The sequence below is a fragment of the Phascolarctos cinereus genome, unplaced genomic scaffold (assembly GCF_003287225.1).
Source record: "Phascolarctos cinereus isolate Bilbo 61053 unplaced genomic scaffold, phaCin_HiC Scaffold_3;HRSCAF=262, whole genome shotgun sequence".
In the NCBI taxonomy this organism is placed as follows: Eukaryota; Metazoa; Chordata; class Mammalia; order Diprotodontia; family Phascolarctidae; genus Phascolarctos; species Phascolarctos cinereus.
This window is the reverse complement of record NW_027555736.1, coordinates 175,870,739-175,891,604: the sequence shown is the minus strand read 5'-3', so window position 1 is coordinate 175,891,604 and position 20,866 is coordinate 175,870,739. Positions and strand designations below refer to the sequence as shown.

General features: G+C 37.7%; 1 protein-coding gene across 4 annotated transcripts in view; it reads right to left on the bottom strand.

Annotated features, from left to right (window-relative positions):
* Positions 1–20,866, bottom strand: part of SLC12A6 (solute carrier family 12 member 6) — a 91,892-nt gene that overhangs the window by 6,880 nt on the left and 64,146 nt on the right. For all 4 annotated transcript variants that reach the window (XM_020996693.2, XM_020996765.2, XM_020996836.2 and 1 more), the window contains 17 exons: positions 20,239–20,385; positions 16,624–16,678; positions 15,978–16,108; positions 14,841–15,082; positions 12,295–12,509; positions 11,301–11,459; positions 11,006–11,104; positions 10,423–10,480; positions 8,675–8,849; positions 7,929–8,047; positions 7,054–7,152; positions 6,055–6,174; positions 4,679–4,783; positions 4,312–4,480; positions 2,338–2,533; positions 1,252–1,421; positions 415–546 (listed from right to left, as the gene is read on the bottom strand). In XM_020996693.2, the coding sequence (XP_020852352.1) occupies positions 415–546; positions 1,252–1,421; positions 2,338–2,533; positions 4,312–4,480; positions 4,679–4,783; positions 6,055–6,174; positions 7,054–7,152; positions 7,929–8,047; positions 8,675–8,849; positions 10,423–10,480; positions 11,006–11,104; positions 11,301–11,459; positions 12,295–12,509; positions 14,841–15,082; positions 15,978–16,108; positions 16,624–16,678; positions 20,239–20,385 (2,391 nt within the window). The remainder of the gene's footprint in view (positions 1–414; positions 547–1,251; positions 1,422–2,337; positions 2,534–4,311; positions 4,481–4,678; positions 4,784–6,054; positions 6,175–7,053; positions 7,153–7,928; positions 8,048–8,674; positions 8,850–10,422; positions 10,481–11,005; positions 11,105–11,300; positions 11,460–12,294; positions 12,510–14,840; positions 15,083–15,977; positions 16,109–16,623; positions 16,679–20,238; positions 20,386–20,866) is intronic.

The window sequence follows — 20,866 nt, the reverse complement described above, 5'->3', positions numbered from 1 at the left end:
TTAATCTACCCCAACCATTGTACATATCTCTTTGACACAAATGCAGGTTTTCTGTTCAGTGTCCTAAAGTAAGATGTGTTCATTTAAAACAGGGTTCTATGAATTAAGGTTCTTTTTAATTAAGTGTCCTTTTAATTGCCTGGCTAAAATAAGATGTGTTTAAAACAGGGTTCTATGAAATCCATCAGGTAAAAAGCTGGCAAAAACAAAAAGCCACCAAAAAAGGGAGGAAAGGGGACATTCTGCTTAGTATGTTAAAGTTTTGCTTCAGCTAAAGGATTAATCCACAATTCCAGGGCACTGGATCATAATGAACAGGTCCATGAAATAGGGATAATGCTGAACCTGGAAATATAAAGGTTGGGGACAAATAGAGACAGTTTTCATGTTCTTCCTCAGACTCTAGTATCTTACCATCTCTACCACTTCTACCTCTGCCTCAATTCGGAGGTGATACAGGAAGGTAGCCAGGTCCTTCTTCATCTGGATGCTGTTGTCTTCTAACTGGGCTACCGTGAAGATACGGATGGCACACTTACGCCACACCTGTGAGAATACACACACACAGTTAATCATGAGAAATGAACACAGTAACTTATAGCTCTGCCACTATATTCCTTCCTGATGTCCTACTTCTGGCCTCAGGGTATTAAAATAAGACAATTCAAACAAATTAAGTAGGCGTTTGATAAAATTATTTTACTATTTAAGAAAAATACTGGCAAAAATGATAAAGATGGTCTGTGATAAAAATACCACAGGAGAAAAGGCAGTTTTGTACAATTTAACGTAATGACTATTTGGATCATTACATAAAATCTAGTTTTTGAAAAATCTCAATTTACCTAATCTTACCAAAAAGATAAGCAACATTGACACTTGAGTATTCTGGTATTCAAGGTCTTGTTTTATGTAAATAATTTAAGTTTTCCTAGGGTGGATGTTATTGTAACTTTTTCTCCTGAGGACTCTGATAACAGAACTTTACTAGCATTTTTTCACTAATCCTCTTTGTTCCACTGAGAGATGGGGAGATACTAAATATTAAAATATCTATTTTTTTTCAGAAGAGGGGAAATGAAAAATTAAAAGTTAACTCCCTGAATCGGAGGTAACATCCATCCATTTTGACTTTAAGTCTCAAAAATGCTCCATTTAAGCCAAAAAGGAAGGATATGTCTAAAGAGACTAGACAGATGCTAGGCAGGGGAGAAAAGCAAACAGAATGGTTTAAAGGATGCCTGCGTGTACCTTATGCTGTTTAAGCAGGAATGGTAAGAGCATGAGCATCCCCCCATCATGCACAATCCACCACACATCAATGTTGCCCTCAGCAAATGGTTCCACATTACTGGGAAAGAAGGAGACATTTTTGGCTACCAGTAGGGCAAGATGGGCAGCTGTTGTCACCCGAACTGTGCCTGGAGAAAGAAAAGAAAAAAAGACCCAGAACTGATAAGCAAAGAAATCTTTATATTTCCCTTTCTTCATAAGAGATCATTAGGGAAAGAAAGATGATGGCTTTTCATTTTTACATATATATATATATATATATAGATTAGATAGATAGATAGATAGATAGATAGATAGATAGATAGATAGCAAGGACTAAAAAAATGAACATGTCACTACCATGTGCAGTCTTAATGAGATGATGAAATGCTCAGAAAATCCACTATTGGCTAGCCTTTCTCAAGCAAATAAGCAAATCTCATGTAGAGAATCACAATATTACTGTATTTTCAGGGAACTGGGAACCAATAATAAATGCAAGAGGCATTTACACCACGAGGTGGTGAAGAAGCAGCCCACTGTACAAAAACATTAAGATAGAAATTCACAATTAAAAACCTGGAAATATAAGAATTAAAGATGAGGAAAAAATGTATTTTAGTGAAAGCATTTTGTAAACTCAGCTGAGGTAAGCATTTCACTCGCCAAATAAGATTAAGGCGCAGAGGATGGGAGGTGTTGAGTCAGCCTATAAGGTCTTTATTATTCTAGCACTGCAATGTATGTCTCAGTTTCAGCAAAATAATGGCCTCAATTTCAGAGGGCAGAGAGGTGAGATGGGTATATAACTGCAACTTGCTTAAGGGCTTGGAAAAAGATGGGGGTGGGGCAGCTAGGTGGCGCAGTGGATACAGCACTGGTCTTGGATTCAGGAGAACCTGACTTTAAATCTGGCCTCAGGCACATAACCCTTACTAGCTGTCTGACCCAGGGCAAGTCACTTAACCCCATTGCCTAGCCAAAAAAAAAAAAAGAAAAAGAAAAAGAAAAAGAAAATACAGTTTAAAAAAAAAAGAATAGAAAAAGATGAGGAATGCTCTTTACCAATGAAAGTCTTCCAGGCACGGGCATCTTCACTCTGGCGCCAGCCATTGGGCCAACCCATCACCACAGTATTGTGTTTCATGCCCCCAAGGCCACAAGACTGGATGAGATGGGAGATGCCCTCCCTCAGTTTGGCTGCCACCACCAGCTGGCAAAAGCCCTTCACTTTCTCTGCCTCCATCAGGTGCTTAATGGTCTGAAAGAAATATAGGAACACTGAACTGATCTGCCTGAAACCCTGGGACACTTGTGCCATTGCTCCCATCTAAAATGCTGTCTTGACCTCCCCATGTTATGGCTCTCTTCTTTGTATTTTCAGTCTCTGCGCAAGACCAATTTCTTCCCCAAGATCTTGCTATAGGCCTAATTTACCTAAAATTATTCCGGTAACTCCTACTATTCTTTATCTCTTCTATCTCCTCAAATGTTTAGCAGTTCTATGCACATCTCTATATTCAAAATTGGTTGTATTTTGGTTTATATGTTTCTCTGTCCCTTTTTCTTCCATTAACTATCAAGTACTTCAAGGCATAGTACATATCTTCTACTTTCTTTGCAGATCACCCCACAGCTTGGCATTGTGAGCATACAACAATCTGTGTTGACTAAGTAGGGTGAATGAACTAGTGGGAATATTCTTTTTTCCTCATACCTAGCCATATCCTAACTTAGATTACTAGTATAGTTCCACCCCAATATTTCTCCTGGGGTCCTCTTTCTTTCATTTCCCTTCCTTCAAATAATGGCACTTACTTACATTTATTGAAATATTCCTTTTAGGGGTATGTAGGTGGCGCAGTGGATAGAGCACCCGCCCTGAAGTCAGGAGGACCTGAGTTCAAATTTGACCTCAGACCAAACACTTGACACTTACTAGCTGTGTGACCCTAGGCAAGTCACTTAACCCCAATTACCCCCCCCCCAAATTCTTTTGTACAGTTTAAAAATTTTAAAACTTTTTCTCTCTTAGGTCCTTACAATCCCTGGGAACACTAGTACAGAAAGTGGGTATCATCTACCCAAAGCCACAGAACAAGTCAATGGTAAACCAGGATTAGAAGTTGGGTAGCTTGATTATCAAGCCAGAAGGATCACGAGGGCTCTTTAATTTTTTTTTTAAAGAGAAAATGAAAACATTTACTTTTTGTTATTTTGTAACTACCTTTTAGGCTTATTTTCCTAGCATTTATAAAAATGCTAGCCGTACCTCATTAGTATGAAACTATTAAAAATGATCACAAAAGAATCTTTTATATTTAACTTGGAAAAAAATTCTTACATGTTATACTCATAACCTCTAAGAAATTACAATATACAATGCCACTTTTAAAGGGCTAATAGTATCCCTCTCAAGCAGAATTGCTAGTCTGGGCAGACATTTTATGATCATCTTCAGTCTCTAGGATCCTACAGCATTTTGCAGATCCTTTAAAATGGAATCTGATGGAATTATTGAAATGCATATAGAATTTTCTCTCAACACCTATCACTTATGAGGATGGTGCTTACTTTGAGTGCTAGTGAGAAACAACTTTAGGGGACAGGTTTGTCACATAGGTACATCTAGGAAGAGACAGTAGAAGCAGCCTGTTTATATCACCAGTTACTAGTAAGAAGGTTATGAGGCTATTTTGAAGGAACAGATTTCACTTACATACTTTCCCTCAAAACACACAAAAACCAGTAATTAGGAATTTATTTGGAAGCCATCTTTGTGATTATGATTTGCTCATCTTTCTACAATGGTATAACTTATATACCTGCCAATATTTTAAATGCAAGAAGAAGGCTGGTGACCTGCCTCATCTCAATCATATGGTAGAACCTAGGAGTAGAATAGTATCTGTTCAGAGACGGAGCACTTATCTGAGAAGACAACTTATTAAATGCCACAGGATTAATTTATAAGCCTGAGAGCCATCTACACAACCGAGCATAGCTGTAAATTCAATTAGACTCTATCCCCTTTCTTACCTGTTCAGCAGCTAATGCCTCACCATAGTTTTCCAAGAAGTTTCCCACAAGAACAGAGCCCACAATAGTGAGACCTTTGCCAGCTTTGAGCTGTGAGGCAAAAGTTAGGAGGCGAGGATGTTTAACATGTAAGTCCTCATCTAGTTTCAGCATCACCAGCAATTGAGGCCTATGCAAAATGGGGAAAGGAAGAATAAGTGATAGAAAAAAAAAACTTAATCAGCTAAATGAAAGGGAACAGATTTAAAATGGATCATGGCAGCTCTATTATGCTAATTTCCTGTGCCATGTCTTTCTTATAACACAATCATTTATGAGTACTTATTATGTGCCACAACACTGTTTGAAGCTGTACATCCTACTTTACCTCCAATTCTTTGTGTGTGGAGGCCCTTCCTCTAGCCGTAGCAGGGCAAAGCGAGCTGCACTTAGGGACAGTCCCCGGATCCCATCGCCCCACTCTTTCTCAGCACTGTGGTAAAGAAAAAGGAAAAGAGATTGACATAAAGCAGGTAAAATCCAATTTAAAAATTAAACATTCAGCTAAGAACGGACATGTCGCACACTTCACCAACAACATTCTACCTTCTCAATTAATTGATAACATCATTCTTCACCAGCAATCAGGATGTGTTGTTGGACAGTGCATAAACATGGCCAAAGGGTTCATTCACTCATTTCTCGATATAGTATTAGTTGCTTAGCAACCAGAAAGTAACAGAGGGGTTGAGGTAATGAAATTAAAGTGAATCATGAGTTTGCACTGACAGTGTAGGGGAAAATAAAATTGAATGGGATCCCCAAGTCAAGGTATTTACTAGCACTCATTATGATAACAAAAACAAACAAACAAACCAATAAACTGGGTGCCTGTTGATTAGGGAAGATGAACATATTGTGGCATATGAATTTAATGGAATACGACTGAACTGTAAATAATGAAGAATATAAGAAATTCAGAAAAACACTATAAGACTTTTACAAACTGAGGAAGAATGAAGAGTAAAACCAAGAGAACAATATATGTTCAGTGACTACAGTAACACAAATGAATACAACATTAAAATACTACCAAATTGAGATTAATTACAATGACCAATTTTGATTGCAGAAGAGAAAGAAACATTTTTTTTCTCTCAGTAGAGAAGAGAAGGACTATAGTTGTGGAATATTATGTACACTGTCAGATTTGGTCATGTTATTGACTGAGTTTTTCCTCAATTTTTTCTCGTTTTGTCAGGGCAGATATGTTAGGGAGAGAGGAGGAAGGCATATTAGGAAGCAATTCTGACATTAAAAAAAAAACCCAATAAACTTCTGGGGTAAGAAGTGTCTGTTGAAATTTTAGATGATCCTGGAGTCAGGAACATGCTCCCTTTCATTTTAGATATAACTTGGAGAATGTAGAACAAATCCAAGATATGTTTGTCTTTTGTATACTTTTGATCCACTATCAATCAGAAATATTCTTTCATTTGTTTTTTCCCAGCTAATTCACACTGATTTACCCATCCAGTTTTGTTACTTCTCCTTGTGATCCAAAAGCCTCTGCAAGATTTCTGACAGAATTAGAGATGCAATTTGTAGTCACTGAACCATTAAGTTAACTGAACCTAAAAAGCCTGGCTTCACTAAAATACTGCTTTAACTGACTGTGCTAAATACTCATATACCTAAAGTTTTAACATTTATGGATGTCCAAGCCCAAACCCACAGACTGTTATTCCTGCTGTAGTGACTCACCCTTGGTACTCAATGTACTTGTAGATCATACCAGCTATCACCATGGCCACAATGGCATAATACCAGGATGAAATGAACATCAGGGCCACACAGATGCTCATGCCCATGAAGGAGAGTGCCCTAGAGAATAAAAAACCAGAAACATCTTGAGTGGCTCAAAAATAGGAACACGATAATGAGGACTGATCTCACTGTTGTCAAAATATGTAAATAGTAAAATATATAATGAAGTCTATGTGATCACTGAAATCTTTATTAGCAAAGTAGGGATGATTCATAAAATTAGCAGAATTTTAAATCAACAGCTCAGTAGAGGTAACTTTGACACTAGGAGTTCTCTATCACAGATTCATATATGCTCTTCCCAAAAACATTTGTTCTGATGATTTCTAAATGTTCTGTGAATATCCCAACATCTGGCGCAATGTTGCCATTAATTTTCTTACTTTACAGATAGGAAAACTGTAGCAAATAGCATAAAATGCTTTTTTTAAAAAATAAAATAAACCACATTATTGATTACAGAATACTAAAACATCCAAGAACTTAGTTTTGAAAGGCAAAAGAGAGAAGGTAGTACTTTGGAAGGCAGTGAAATCAAGCAATAGCTTCTTTAAAACTGGGAAGCCTGGGCTTACTTAAATTATGAAAGTTTTAGAGAGGGAGGAAACTGATAAGACTTAAGAAAGGGATAGTATATAATGTGGCAAAAAGTAGATGGTGAAAGTCTAAGGAGAGGACACAAGGGAGGAGTCATTTTATAGTGGATCTCTTCTACAACCTCTGGGAAAGGAAAGCTATAGTAACCCATAAAGGTAGTTAGAATTTTTGTTTGATGATACCAAAACCAACAGTGATTAATTCTCAGAAAGGGCTATCAGGGAAAGGACTTTAGATAAGATCTGAAAATCTGAAAATAGCTTGTGTGATAGTATTCAGTTTCCAGTTATGTAATTTGACCAAGTGTTCTAAGTTTTGAGACAAGAAAAACAAACTTACCAGTGGTAGTAGCGGAACCGGGGTCTCCAATTGGGTGTTCGAAGCAGAGTCTGCAAGGCACATGCCAGGTTCACGAAGAGGTAACACATCAAGAAAAACCTGGAGGGATGAGAAGAGTGCTTATCAGTATTGTTAAAATGGATTTCACCCAAGTTTATTAAAAGTAACAGAACTCTCCCTTAACGCAATTCAGGGTTTATTTGCAGATTAATAACAACGTGACTAAGAGCTGAGGGAACAAAAATTTGAACCTCACCTTACTTTTCCTCAGGCGGACAATCAAGTCCTGCTTCATTTTTATTGTGAAGCTGAAGCAAACAATGAGCATGAGGTTCACTGTTATTCTTATGACCAAAACCCAAGTGACATTCTTCAAGTCTCACTCCCACCCTCCTCAAACACTTTCACTTTATTTTGCTAGGATTTATGTTGAACAAAAGAACATGTTAAATAACAAATCTTTAAGCTAAAGAGTAAAATAACTAAAATAACTGAGTGAGTAATGCTATGAAAAAAGAATATATTCTAGAGTCTGCTGACTGGTGACTAACTAAAATAGACATGGGGCCCACAATGTACACACAGAAACAAAAACTCATTCCATCCAAGGGTGTAGTCACTTCAAATTTTCATATAAGAAACCGAGTTAGGGCCTCACCTTGCCCACTCTGAGTCAGGGTATAATTTAGCTTGTCTGCTAAGAATTAGTTTAAGTTTATAAGTTTTAAAAAATAATTTTACTACCTTTTCCAGCAAAATTTTTGTGGATCAGTAAGAATTTGTAGTTAATTAGTGTTAGTCCATAGATAAGTAACTGAGAACACTGTTAAATGATTTATTAAAAAATAAACTATGGAACATATATTGATTATTACATGGAAAGGATTGGGGCCACAAGATCCAGGGAAGCAATGAGGATCCCTAGTTCCGCAATGACAGCAGTAAGGAGTAAGGCCCAGGTAGGCTCCCCATTGGCTTTGCTGTGTCCAAACACCTACAATAAGAAAACAGATGGCAAACTTAAGAAATGAGGTCTTACTGGAATGGGGTAAAGCTTTATTAAAATTACCTTTGGCAGCTATACCATTCACTGTACTCTCCTAATTTACCTATTATAATACTAAAGATTCACGTAACTATATGAAATTAAAGAGGATGATGGAATCTGATATAATATCATGTAATCTCCAATAAAGAAGTGTGATGGTGTGAAGACAAAAGGAAGGGAAAAGAATATGCATTTATATAGCACCTATGTGCTAGACACTGTGTGTGCTAAGAGCTTCACAAATAAGATCTCATTTGATCCTCACAACAACCCTGAGACATAAGTACTATTATTATCCCCATTTTGCAGTTGAGGAAACTGAGGCAAACAGTGTGAGAAAATAAATTATTGCATCAACTTTTTGTAAAAAGAGTGGAAATTAGAAAAGTAAAAAGGGGTAGGTCTTTTGTTATGAGCCCTGGATTGTCCCATGTTACTTCACCTAGCAATCCTAAAATCCCAAACAGACAATGTTGAGACATTTTTTAAAAGCCATGCTACCATGAGGAATATAGTTACCCTATAGGGAATGGGGAGAGTATGTAGAAAGAGGAATATATAAGAGTCTCTTACCCGAAGGAATGGTATGATGTTGTCCTTGGCAATAGCCTGTAGCAGCCTCGGGGCACCGGTGAGGCTCTGCAGTCCAGCCCCACAAGTTGAGAAGAAGGAACCAATAACAATGACCCATGGGGATGGCCAAGATAAAGTACCTACCACCAAATTTCCTTTCACTGCATCTCCAAACCTGAGAGAAAAGTTAAAGGGAAGTTGAAATTTAACTTGCAGGGCATTGTAAGATTAAATAACAAGAGGAAAGTATTCTGGCTTTGTTATTAAGTAGTCAAGGAATAATGACAACAGTGTAAATGGAACGAATGATAAAAGATTGAAACTGAATGCTGTGTCATTATAATTACCCAGCTTGAACCCAAAGAAGACAGATGAGAATGTATCTCCCTCTCTTCTTTGCAGAAAGTTAGGGAACTAAGACCATGGAACACTGAATACTGTTGGACTTGAATGATGTGTTGTTGGTTTTGCTGAACTGCTTTTCCCCCCTTTATTATAAAGGATGGCTCTATGGGAGTGGGGGGATATAATGGGAAATGAAGGTGATATGAAAACAAAAAACATAAATAAAAAAATTCCTTTTAAAAACAAAGTGAGTTCATCTTGGCCAAGTCATTTAGTTTCTCTTTGGGTCTCAGTTTCTTCACTTATAAAATGAGGTTGAACTGTATCTGTAAGGTTCCATCCAGCTCTATGATTCTATTGCCAGCTCTCTCCTCTCCCTTATCTATAATCCTCCAAACCACTTGACATCATCCTCCATATTCTCCTTTATTCCATTCTCTGATAGTCTCTGATGGTTGCAAAGGTCAATCTCTCTACTTACACCCTTGATTTTATTCTCTCTCTCCTTCTCCTTCTCTCTCTCTCTCTCTCACTTTTACCTTTCCTTTCATTCACCTTTCAAAGTCTTTGAGTCTGGCTTCTGATCTCATCAGCTGAAACTGCTGCTTTTTCCAAAGTTACCATGATCTCTTAATTGCTCTTCCCCTCTCTCTCCCCACCCTCAAACTGGAGGCCATAAAGCAAAGGATGTGTGTGATCATTTGTCATACATACTGTAGAAAGAATTCATGCTCAGGTATGGATTCAGCTAGGTGACCTCTGAGGTCCCCTTTCAACTCTAATTTCTATCATTTTCATTCAATAAGTCCAGCTCCATCCTTACAAAATAAATACACTTTAAAATACGCCAAGCTATCACATCATATCCAACTAAACATGAATAACACTAACCTAATAATAATAAAACTAATAACATGAATAACAATAAACTAATCACTAATGGAAGAATGAGTTGGTGATTCTGTTCAGCCTTCTTTAGGACTTCCTAATATATCTGATTTAGACAAATATTTAGTCCTTATGAGGGAAAAGCCAGAGATGCTTGAATGTCTCTTCTTTCTTACCTTCTTGCCACGTCAGGGATTTCCCTTTTTGTAGCTTCCTACTGGGTGTGAATATTCAGGAAACCTGGTTTTTCAAAATCATTCATTGCTTTCTTTACTGCACCGTTAACTCCCCATATATATATATACACAAACATATAAACTCATTAAATCTGAGTAATGTTGACAGTTAACCTTTGTTTCAACTCAGGTTACCCCTTTTTGGTTCCTGTGTCTTAAGAAATACATGTGATAGATGTCACAGCAGATACAAGGAAGCAACAAGAATTTTTTAAGTGCTTACTATGTGCCAGGCACTGTACTCCTACAACAATCATAACAGAAGACCAGAATACTTACTTATCCCGGAGAACAACCCCTTCAATGCATGCCCCAAAGAGGACAACACTGCTTAAATCTACATCAGAAGTCAAGGAAGCTGTCATTCTTCATTGTCAAACATGAGACAGAATGTTGGAGGCCAGTGCATTTAGCCAAACCCATGCCTTCACCTTTATAAACTATGAGGAGTTAGGTCTCCTAATCCCTATACTTTGCCTTTTGATGTCTCTTTCTGGGTTTTTTTTTGTTTTTGGGGGGCAGGGGTGGAGTGGAGGGATGGAGGTAAGGGGAAGATGGACCACAATCTATCTTGTTTTGAGCCCTTCCATAATAATATGCTCTTGGGGCAGCTAGGTGACGCAGTGGATAGAGTGCCAGCCCCGGATTCAGAAGGACCTGAGTTCAAATCTGACCTCAGACACATAACACTTACTAGCTGTGTGACTCTGGGAAAGTCACTTAACACCACTGCCTAGCCAAAAAAAAAAAGATCGTTCATAATAACATGCTCTTATTGGCTGAACAAAAAGTATTAATCCACCAATTTCTACGATACAATCCTACCACACTGATAGCCAAATCAGATCTACGTAAAGGATACAAACAAAAGAGGTGGTCAGGATGGCAAGAATGGTACCAATGGGAATGGATTTTTGAGCATCCTTCAAATCTCCAGACCTGTTTGATCCAGCCATGATACCTAGAGAAAAGATCCAATAAGTCAGCCCTTCCAGCTACTACAAAGAAAATTTGCTTAGATTCATGCCAGTGATTCCAAAGGTTGGGGAAAAAAAATTAAGAAATTCTAAGAACAAGACTCAATCATCTAACTAAATAATCTTCAAGGACTAATTGACAATTTCTAAAATTAAGCAGACAGAAACCTATCTGTTTACCTGTGACAGAGGGAAAGAAGATTCCAACCAGGAGAGTGAAAGAGGTGGTAATGTCAACAAGCACATACTCGTGATTCAAGTTGCCTAAGAAATCAGAAGATTTGGCCGACGGCTTCTCAATTAGCTCTCCCTTTGGTAGATAGTTACTCCAAAGATTCTCTGTAGTGAAAATAAGAGGAAGAATTGGAAGTTAATGTTGCCAGAAGACTATAATAAGACAATCTGCTTTACTAACACTCAGTTTTCTTATTCGGTTTTTAAATATACATTTTGCTTCTATGACAGCAAAAAACCCAAATCAAACAAACAAAATAATCCCACAAAGACCACACCCACCAAAACAAACACCTTATGTACTTTCTAAAACAGTTTCAAATGTAGTTTGGCTAACTGTTCTGGTATACCCACATGCAATTAAGTCAGACCTGGAAAAGCTGGTTAGGAGTTAAGGAAAGCAAAGTGAAGCTGACTGCCTTTGAGCTCCTATTAGTGATCAATGCTGCTCTACACGATTCAGTGAGATCAAACTTGCTCACGTGCCAAAAAAAAAAAAGATGTCATCCAAACCACTAAGTCACTTAGGAAAGGGATTTCATAGATTTAAATGAGTTGAGAAAACATGTGGTGACATTACAGTGGTTCCGGTCCAGTTTGCTCATCATTTAGCCCTGCCCCTGGGAACTGCAGGACAAACATTGTCAATTTTAGAAAGAAAAGTGAAAATATGATCCTCTTTCCCTAGACCACACAAATGATTTGTAGGTTAGCAAAAGATCAGACCTGCCTAAAGTTGGAGGCAAATGTTGAAACAGATAACACTCTTGAAGGGAGCCAAGAAATTAAGTTCCTTGTGGTCAAAGCAGGAATCTGCTGGCATTAAGAGTTGTGTGCCGAGTTTAGAGAAGGAGATATCCTGGCAGATAGTTCCCAATGACAATGAAAAGATCTAAAAGACTAAACTGGCCAGTAAAAACTTTGTTTTTGCCCTACTTACCCACAATGATTCCACTAGCCAAACCAGGGATGCCCTGGATTGATGTGACATTGTTGTGCTCAAAGTAATCATCACAGGTGACATTGAAATAGTGGCTAGAGTTACAGAAGAAGCCCCACAGTTTTGAAGGGACCGTCATGTTGTTCATTTCCTTGGTCTTTGAGCAAACATCAATGTGTCTTGAAGAAAGAGTGCGGTTGCCCAACATGCAAACTCTAAAAGGAAAACAGGTGGAAAAATAAGAATAGGAAATGAGCAAAAAAAAAAGGCACAAGAGCAAACAAGGGTTTTAAAATGAGAAGATTGAGTTGGATATTGAAAGGAACTCGTTAACAAAAAAGGTTTCCTCGTTATTAGAAATTAATCATCCCAAAAGTCACTTAACCCCATTGCCTAACCAAAAAAAAAAAAAATTAATCATCCCTATTGTTTGTCCTAGAAATGTCATAGATTCATGGCAAAGGATAAATATCCCCAGCTAATAAGAAACCTACTTTGCTAGAATGAAAAACACAACCTCCATGAACTGAGAAAAGACTATTCCATAAGCCTAAACCCTGATGTAGTGAATCACAGACTATCAGTCTTGGAAGAGATCAGAATCCATGTAGGCCAATGCTTGTCTCAACCCTTTATATCATTCTCAACAAGTGGGAATCCAGCTTTTGTGTGAAGATTTCTGAGACATTCACATAATACCTTAAAAATCTAAGAAGAAATTAAATGACATGTTGGTGTTTACACAGCCAAAGAGATTTAAGAGAGGGGATTTGAACTTAGGTCTCCCTGATTCCAGGCCCAGCACTCTCTTCATTATGCTATATTGTTCCTCTGGGCCTCAATATCCACAACTATAAAATAAGGAGATTGTATTCGATGATTTCTGAGGTCTGCTGTTCTAAATCATAGGATTTTGACCTCAGTTCCAACTAGTTTAATTCTAGTCCTTTCTGTAACATTCATTTTTATTATGAGCATAAGATCAAAGATTTAGAGCTGAAAGGGACTTTAAAGGTCATGTAGTTCTAATCTCTCATTTTACAGATGAGGACCTGGGACCTGTCCAAGGTCATAGAGGTACCAAGTGGCAAGGCAAGGATTCAAAGCTCCAAATCTAGCACTTTCCCCACTCTACTATGTTGCCTTTCAACTTGAGTCATTTTGTTCATGAAAAATATTATTACATTTAAAATTTTTTAAAAAGATTCCTAGTGAGAGTAAACATAGTCTCCCTAGGTAATCCATTTCACTTTGGGGTATCTCTTATTGGAAAATTCTTCCCTATATCAAACCTAAATCTGCTTTCCCTCTACAACTTCCACCCATTTTCCCAAGTTTTGTACCCTCTAAGCAGAAGTCTAGTAGTTTTTCCATGATAGTGTTTCCATGATTAATTATGTAACCTTGGACAAGTCAAAAACTCTTCAGACCTTAGTTTTTTCATCTATGAAATGAAGAGGACTGAACTGGTTTCTAAGGTCTGTTCCAGTTCTAAAATTCTTTGACTTCATAGCCTGAGTAGCTCAATTGACTCCCTAGCTTCCTTTAAGTCCTGACTAAAATCCCACCTTCTATAGGAAGCATTCTCTAATCCCATTTCAGTCCAGTGCTTTCCTTCCTTTAATTATTTCCTATTTGTCCTGTATATAGCTTGCTTCGCATATATTTGCTTTACATGTTGTCTCCCCCATTAGACTGTAAGCTCCTTGAGGGCAGGAATTGTCTTTTTGTATCCCCAGCATGTAGCACAGTGCTTGGCACATAGTAGGTTTTTAATATATGTTTAATGAATTATGAATGTAAAGAAAAAAAGTCATGGCCTTCATCTAGGATTTAGTTAGTTTTTCAAAGAAAAGCTCTATTGCAAGCATATAGCCACTCTTAACCCTTGTCAGCCTTTTGTCAGATGAATACTACTGGTTATAAGAGGGAAGCATGGATCAAATACCCATATCCCCATCTTACTGATGGATAAAAAAGCATTTGTGTATTCAAAAGATACCACCTACCCATCATCACAGATTACCCCATGTTCTGGGACCATAAAGCACAGGGCCCTGTACTAAGAACTGCATAACTGAAGCTCAGCTTCTAGTACAGGGCAGAAAACTTCTTTGCTGTCCCCACTCTCCCTTTCCCAGTTTTCTAATTTCTAGAAATAGGATAGTAAATTTACCTCCCTCATAGGACTAATAATAACAGACAAATGGATAAATAATGTGCTGCTGCAAATACAAACTGTTCCAGGAACATTATATAATCATTACATCACCACAAGATAAAAAGGCTTCTTATATCTGTCATCAGGAGATAGAATGAGTTACCCATTTTGTGCTGAGGCTCAATGTCATATCACTAAAATAATGAGTTTTACTGGGAAGATTTCTGCCTAGATGTTGACCAAGCCTATATTAGAGGAAGCCGTCAGAGGCACTGCTAGTGTCTAAATCCTGCAGCTAGCACGCCATAAGGCCTTTCCAGTAACTTTGTGGCACATGATTCCCTGCCCTTCCCCTCCCCCGAGTAGATGAGATGTGCTGACATACGGAAAATTTGGAGGGGCAAAGGAAGATTTGATGGCCCCAGCATAAATGGCCAAGATAGATACAATGACGCAGGCCAAGAAGAGCGAGGCGAACTTGTTCACGTAGCGTACGCCAACAAACACCACCAGCACCATAAGGACCAAGAAGGCTGTGCCATAGACACGCATGTTATTTAGCATGGCTGCTGATTCCTTAAGGGCATCATCACTTCGGAAAATGGCAGCTCGGGGAAAAATGTAGATCTGCCAGGAAGGCAAAGAAAGAGAAAATGAGGTCACTCTCATGGAACCAAATAGTTGTGCTATAGCAAACTACAACAATGTCCACATAGCAAGGCAGAAATATACAGAACTAATTCGAAAAACTCTTAATGCTAGTGCCAGCCCTCTAGGATGACCTCCAATTTACCCTGCAGATTTCATTTGTACATAGTTGTTTGCATGTTCTCTCCTCCATTAAACTACTGGCTTCTTGAGGGCAGGGACTATTTTTTTGCCCTTCCTTGTATCCCCAGGGCTTAGCACAGTGTCCGGCACATAGTAGGCACTTAATAAATGTTGGCTGACTTGACTTGAGCACTACTCAAATGTGACGAAACCCTTTCACGTTTTTCTTCTCCAATCTGTTTCCAAATTAAAATACCCGGAATGACTGGGAAAATAGTCTATCAAGGGTTTTCTTTTGTCCCCCACACTGTTCTGGCTACGTATCCCACCAGAACAACAGGAATGAATCGTTACTTGCATTTAAAAGATCAAATAAAAGGACTGATCACTATGTCCTCTTAAACATTTCCACTGCCAGGATAGAAATGATTTGAGGGGATAAGAATGACAAGAGAAATTAGTTTTGCTTTACTCAACTATATTTTGCTCTGATAGGGAAAACAAATTTCTTTCTTAATCTCAGAATGACATGGAAATATAACAAAGGGGGAGGTGAAAATCTACATTGTCATAGCTACATCCACTCTACAAAGTTCACAATAAAGACCACAGAGTTCCAGGTCCAGCCACTTGCTCAATTCTTCTAGCCAGTATTTGGAAGAATCTTGAAGAAAGGGATTCTATACTTCACCGAGTGCACCTTCCTGCTCCATAGCACCTAGCCCAGAACACAGCCAAGACATTAACTCACCAGGAATATCTCAATGGCACCAAGGATATACATGGCTGCTGCAAACGTGGTGCCAAGGTAGAAGCAGAGGCCCACTGCTCCACCAAACTCTGGCCCTAATGCTCGGGAAATCATGAAGTATGAGCCTCCAGCTGGAAAGGGAGAGTGAGAATTTTAAAACAGGGATATATACCACTGAAAATAAAAATACAAAAGAAAGGGAAACATAACAAATTCTCAAACATCCTGGATTTTACAGGGAGCAAATTTCCCAATGGAAGGTCTGCGTCATTAAGCCTTCACTGAATAAAAACTACTCTTCATTTATTCCACACGAAGCAACCAAATTCACTAGATTGTCTCAGAAAAATCAGACAGCAGTCACTTCAGGTAAAAAAAAAATAGACGTGTAAATTATTCTGAGAGAGAGAGGTTTACATGCCTGTCTTTAGCTGACACAGATTTCTAAAACATAAAGAAATGCCTTCCACAGAATACAGTCCAACATTCTATGTATTAGAAGGCAGGGTATATGTTAAATGACCTAAAACTCTATCTGCTTTCTCAGAATAACTAGTTTCTGAATTCCAGGATTTATAAGCACACAGTAATGGCAGAAGACCACAACCTTACTGCACTACCACCAGAAGGCAAACTGAACACTCACCTGGCACCACACCATTGGTAGCAATGGCACTCATGGAGATAGCAGTGAGCATTGTCTAAGTAAAAGAAGAGAGATTAATACTAAATAAACATGATACTTTTGCATTACATTATCCAATGAAATAACACAGACATATGTGAAATACTTGGCAAACAAAGCGCTATATAAATGCTATTATTATTATTACCTTTTTTCTTATGTATTTCCAAAGCACTTAAGTTTTAGAAAATAATTTACCTAGTACTTAACTATGTATTTCATTGGGTAAGAAGCTAGCTTCTTCCCTGTGAAGGTAAAGATAAGAGGATGATGCTATTATAAGTATGTTGCCATATTATGATGGTACATTCCCAGTGGCTGGGGATTCCTGGGCCTGCTATTCAGAAGCACCCCACACTATTCAATTTTAGTTCTTTGCTATAAAAATCACAAGTCTTATGCTTCAACTCCAAATCACAGCAGGTTAACCAAGGAATCTGGTTCCTGCTCCCTGAATTGTAGAGCCCTGAGTACTGGCACCATTAAAGGATAAGTCTTGTATGTCACAAAATGTGGAGATGGGATCATGGCCTCATCATCCACTTCCTAGGGTCAGCCCAAAGTCAGTCCCTTTCATTCATTCTTCCTTCCTCACAGCATAATCACTGTCCTATAACACATACATAAGATAATTTAAAAAAAAAAAACAAAACTGAATCTGTGATTTTATTGATATAGGGAACTCCCTGTGAGAAAACTTTCTCTTCAAATATAAAAGACAAAAAACTCACTTAATTTTTGCCTTTGTTTGTAGTTATCGGCTTACAATGTCATTATATGTTTGGATACTTCATTCTTGTCTATGTTCATTTAACAAGACATTTATTAAGTATTTATCATGTACAAGGGCTTAGCTTGGTCACAGTGCTTAGCATATGGTAATGCTAAGCATATGGTAATAAATGTTGATTGACTGATTGCAAGGCACTAAACTAGGTGTTGTGAAGGAGATAAAGAATAAAACATGGTACCTGCCGTCAGTGACTTTATACTCTAATAGTAAAGATGAGAGATATTTAAATAACTATAATAATGTGATAAATGCATTAAAGGGAGGTACAAAGTGTTCAGAGAAAGGGATTCAGAGAAGGAAAAAAACAAACAAACTTCTGGCTCAGGGAAGGCAATAGTATGGTCAAATTTGAGGCAGGTGGGTCCTAAAGAATGGACAAAATTTTAACAGGATAAAACGACAACAAGCATAAGCATTCCAGGAGGAGGGAACAACATAACAAAAAGTAGAGAAGAGGGAAAGTAGGGGGCACGTTTGGCTGAAAGATATGTTACATACAGAAGAGTAATGGTAAATAAAGCTGGGAAGGTTGGTCTCAGACTTTTAGAGGTGAAAATGACTTTTGAAATGATAGGATCATAGACGTTAAAGCTGAAAAGGACCTTGGAGACTCTCTGTCACCTAATTCTATACCAATTTAAAGATAAGAACTATTAATTTGAAGATGAGAAAACTAAAGCCCAAATAGTTGAAGTGATTTGTCCAAGGCCATACATATAGACAGTGGAAAATCAGGACTAGAACTCAGCTCTCCTGATTCCTAGGCTCATGCTCATACAAGTATACCATATAACTGGGATGAGCCTGTGGAGAATTAAGAGCTTTGTACTTTCTTAGGAAATAAGAAGCAACTGAAAATTTTTTTTTGAGACAAGTAATATTACTAGAACTGTGCTCTAAGAAACTTTTATTTTGGAAGTAGTATGCAGGATGTATTAGGAGAGAAATTTAGAGGTAAGTAGATCAATTAGAAGCTATTAAAATGTCCAGGCCAGAAGTACTGAGGGTCTAAACAGGGTAAGGGCAAGACTGTGGGAAGAAAAAGGAAGATTCAGGACACATTTTGGAGATAAAATTGGCAGGACCTGACATGACTAAAAGGGGTAGGGTGCGGCAGAAGATTGATCATGGGAAACTTCCCTTCTAAGATTCTGTACATATTTGTGCAATAATCATTTATTTACTATCAACAGACTTAGAGTTCAAAGTTACTTTGGAGATTAACTAGTCCAATCCCTCAATATACAGATGAAGAAACAGATTAAGTTAAAAGTGACATGACTCAGTCATCCAGGTAAGTAAGCAGCAGAGACAAAGTATGAATTCAAGTCCTCTGAGTATGTCCTTTATACTGTAATAGTGCTGCTTCCACTCTTGCTATAACTTGTCCATCTCCTTTTCTGGGCACACATTTCCTTGAAAATATCTTTTAATCCATTTCTTAAAAGTAAGTCATTGTTGACAATGTTCTTTGGCTTACTTAAATTCATCAGATGTCTTTTTATTGACCTTTGAGTCACCTGAAATTATGATTATTCAGAGATGATAACATTCCATGAGTTATAGTAGGGGAATACTAATGTTAAAAATATTAGTTTCTGCAGCCAGAGATTAACTTGGGATCAGTGGAAGCACCACACAATTTCCCAAATGTTATTCAGTTTAATCTATTCCTATCTAATATTGTGCATTGGTGGAATAACTCAACAGGCAATCTGTGTTTTCATTCACTTTTTTTTTCCAGGCAAACTTCTCTTTTTGTTTCTAACATTGGCTCTACCATTTACAAGTTCCTAATCTGTAAAATGAGACAGATGGAGCAGAGGACCTCTAAAGGCTTTTTTGGCTCCATATCTATTATCCTATGTTCTATGCCTCCAAGTTTTACATCTACAATTTGCTATTAATTGAAAAGTTCTTCCTTTTTTAATCTAGTGCTCAACTTAGTACAATGAATGGAAAAGGGTACTTCAACAATGGTTTGATCTAATAATAGCATCATTTAAAAGGTTAGTAGTTATTAACCCTTTCCAGTGAAACTAGCAATGGTGGCTGGGGATCACAAGTTCAGACTTAGGAAACAAAATAAAATTATCTTTATCTGCCCACATTAGAATTTGCTTTGCACAGAAGCCAAAGATTTAACCATCCCTGGATCTTTAATACATAAGAACATTTTCCCCCCAAATTGCTTCACTTAGACTATATTCTCAGCTGGTTTCTGATCCTTAGAATCAGGGAGTGATACTAGTTTAAAGGAAAGTGGGTCTCTTAGCCAATTTCTATATAAAAAACTGTATTTCCTGTTGCTACATTAGACCTTTTGAGAAACAAAAAGCCATAATTCTTTTGACTGCAAGTTCTTTATGAATGGGGTCCACATTCAACTTAACTTCACAAATATTTGCTCAATATATATTGCACGCAAAATCTTGTGCTAAGCACCAAGGAACATGAAAGTGAATAAGATTGCATTTCTGTCCTCATTGATGGCACTCTCTATTTTCCTGCAAATTTTTCCCTTTGAAATTCCTAGAACAGTGTATTATACAGTAGGTGCTCAATAAATATTTGACATTACACTTGATTTTGGTATCAGAATGTGCCCTTCTGTATAGGATCAATGTTCTTTGCTTTAAGTGTTATTTGGAGAATAAAATGAAAAAATGGTCAAATCCGATTCAATTAATCAAATATTGAATCTTGAGTCTAATACTTGATGTACATAGACTTTCAGAAGCACAAGATTCCCAAAGAGTCCCAGAAGCCCATGTGGGACTTACACAGCAGCAGCAGATGAGGACAATGGCAAAGGCCTGAAGAACTCCAGCTGTGCCCACCACCCATGTGAGCCGAAGAAAGAGGATCACTCCAAAAATATTCTGAAGACACGGGAGGTACACACCCATGAAAGTACCCATTTGGGGGCTCTGGAAGAAAAGATGTAGAGAAGAAAAAACAGAGATGTTAAATGTCTATTCAGGAGAGAAGGTACCCTTACTCCTTTAATGCCCAAGATACATGATCCTTACCCACCATCATAATTTCAACAGCATAAATAATAGGATAAAGAGTTTCCTGGGAAGAATATACATAAACATATATATGTGAAATCCATACCTTACAGATGAAAGGTACCCTACCTTTTATTACACATAGGTACTTGGTCCCAAATAAAAATCTATAAGCTTTATCGATGGGTCCTCTATAATTTCACATCGCCTGCTTCTCAGAGCTATGCAGTTCCTCTCCAAACAGAGATCATCTCCATGTGATAATGGAATAATGACTCAGGTAGAAGGGCTCTTTCCCTTAGCACTACTTAATCTCCATTAGTATTTGGCAAGAAATCCTCAAAAGCAGTCAATAACATGAAGGTTTGGAGGCACTTCCTGTCTTCAGAGAGTTGAA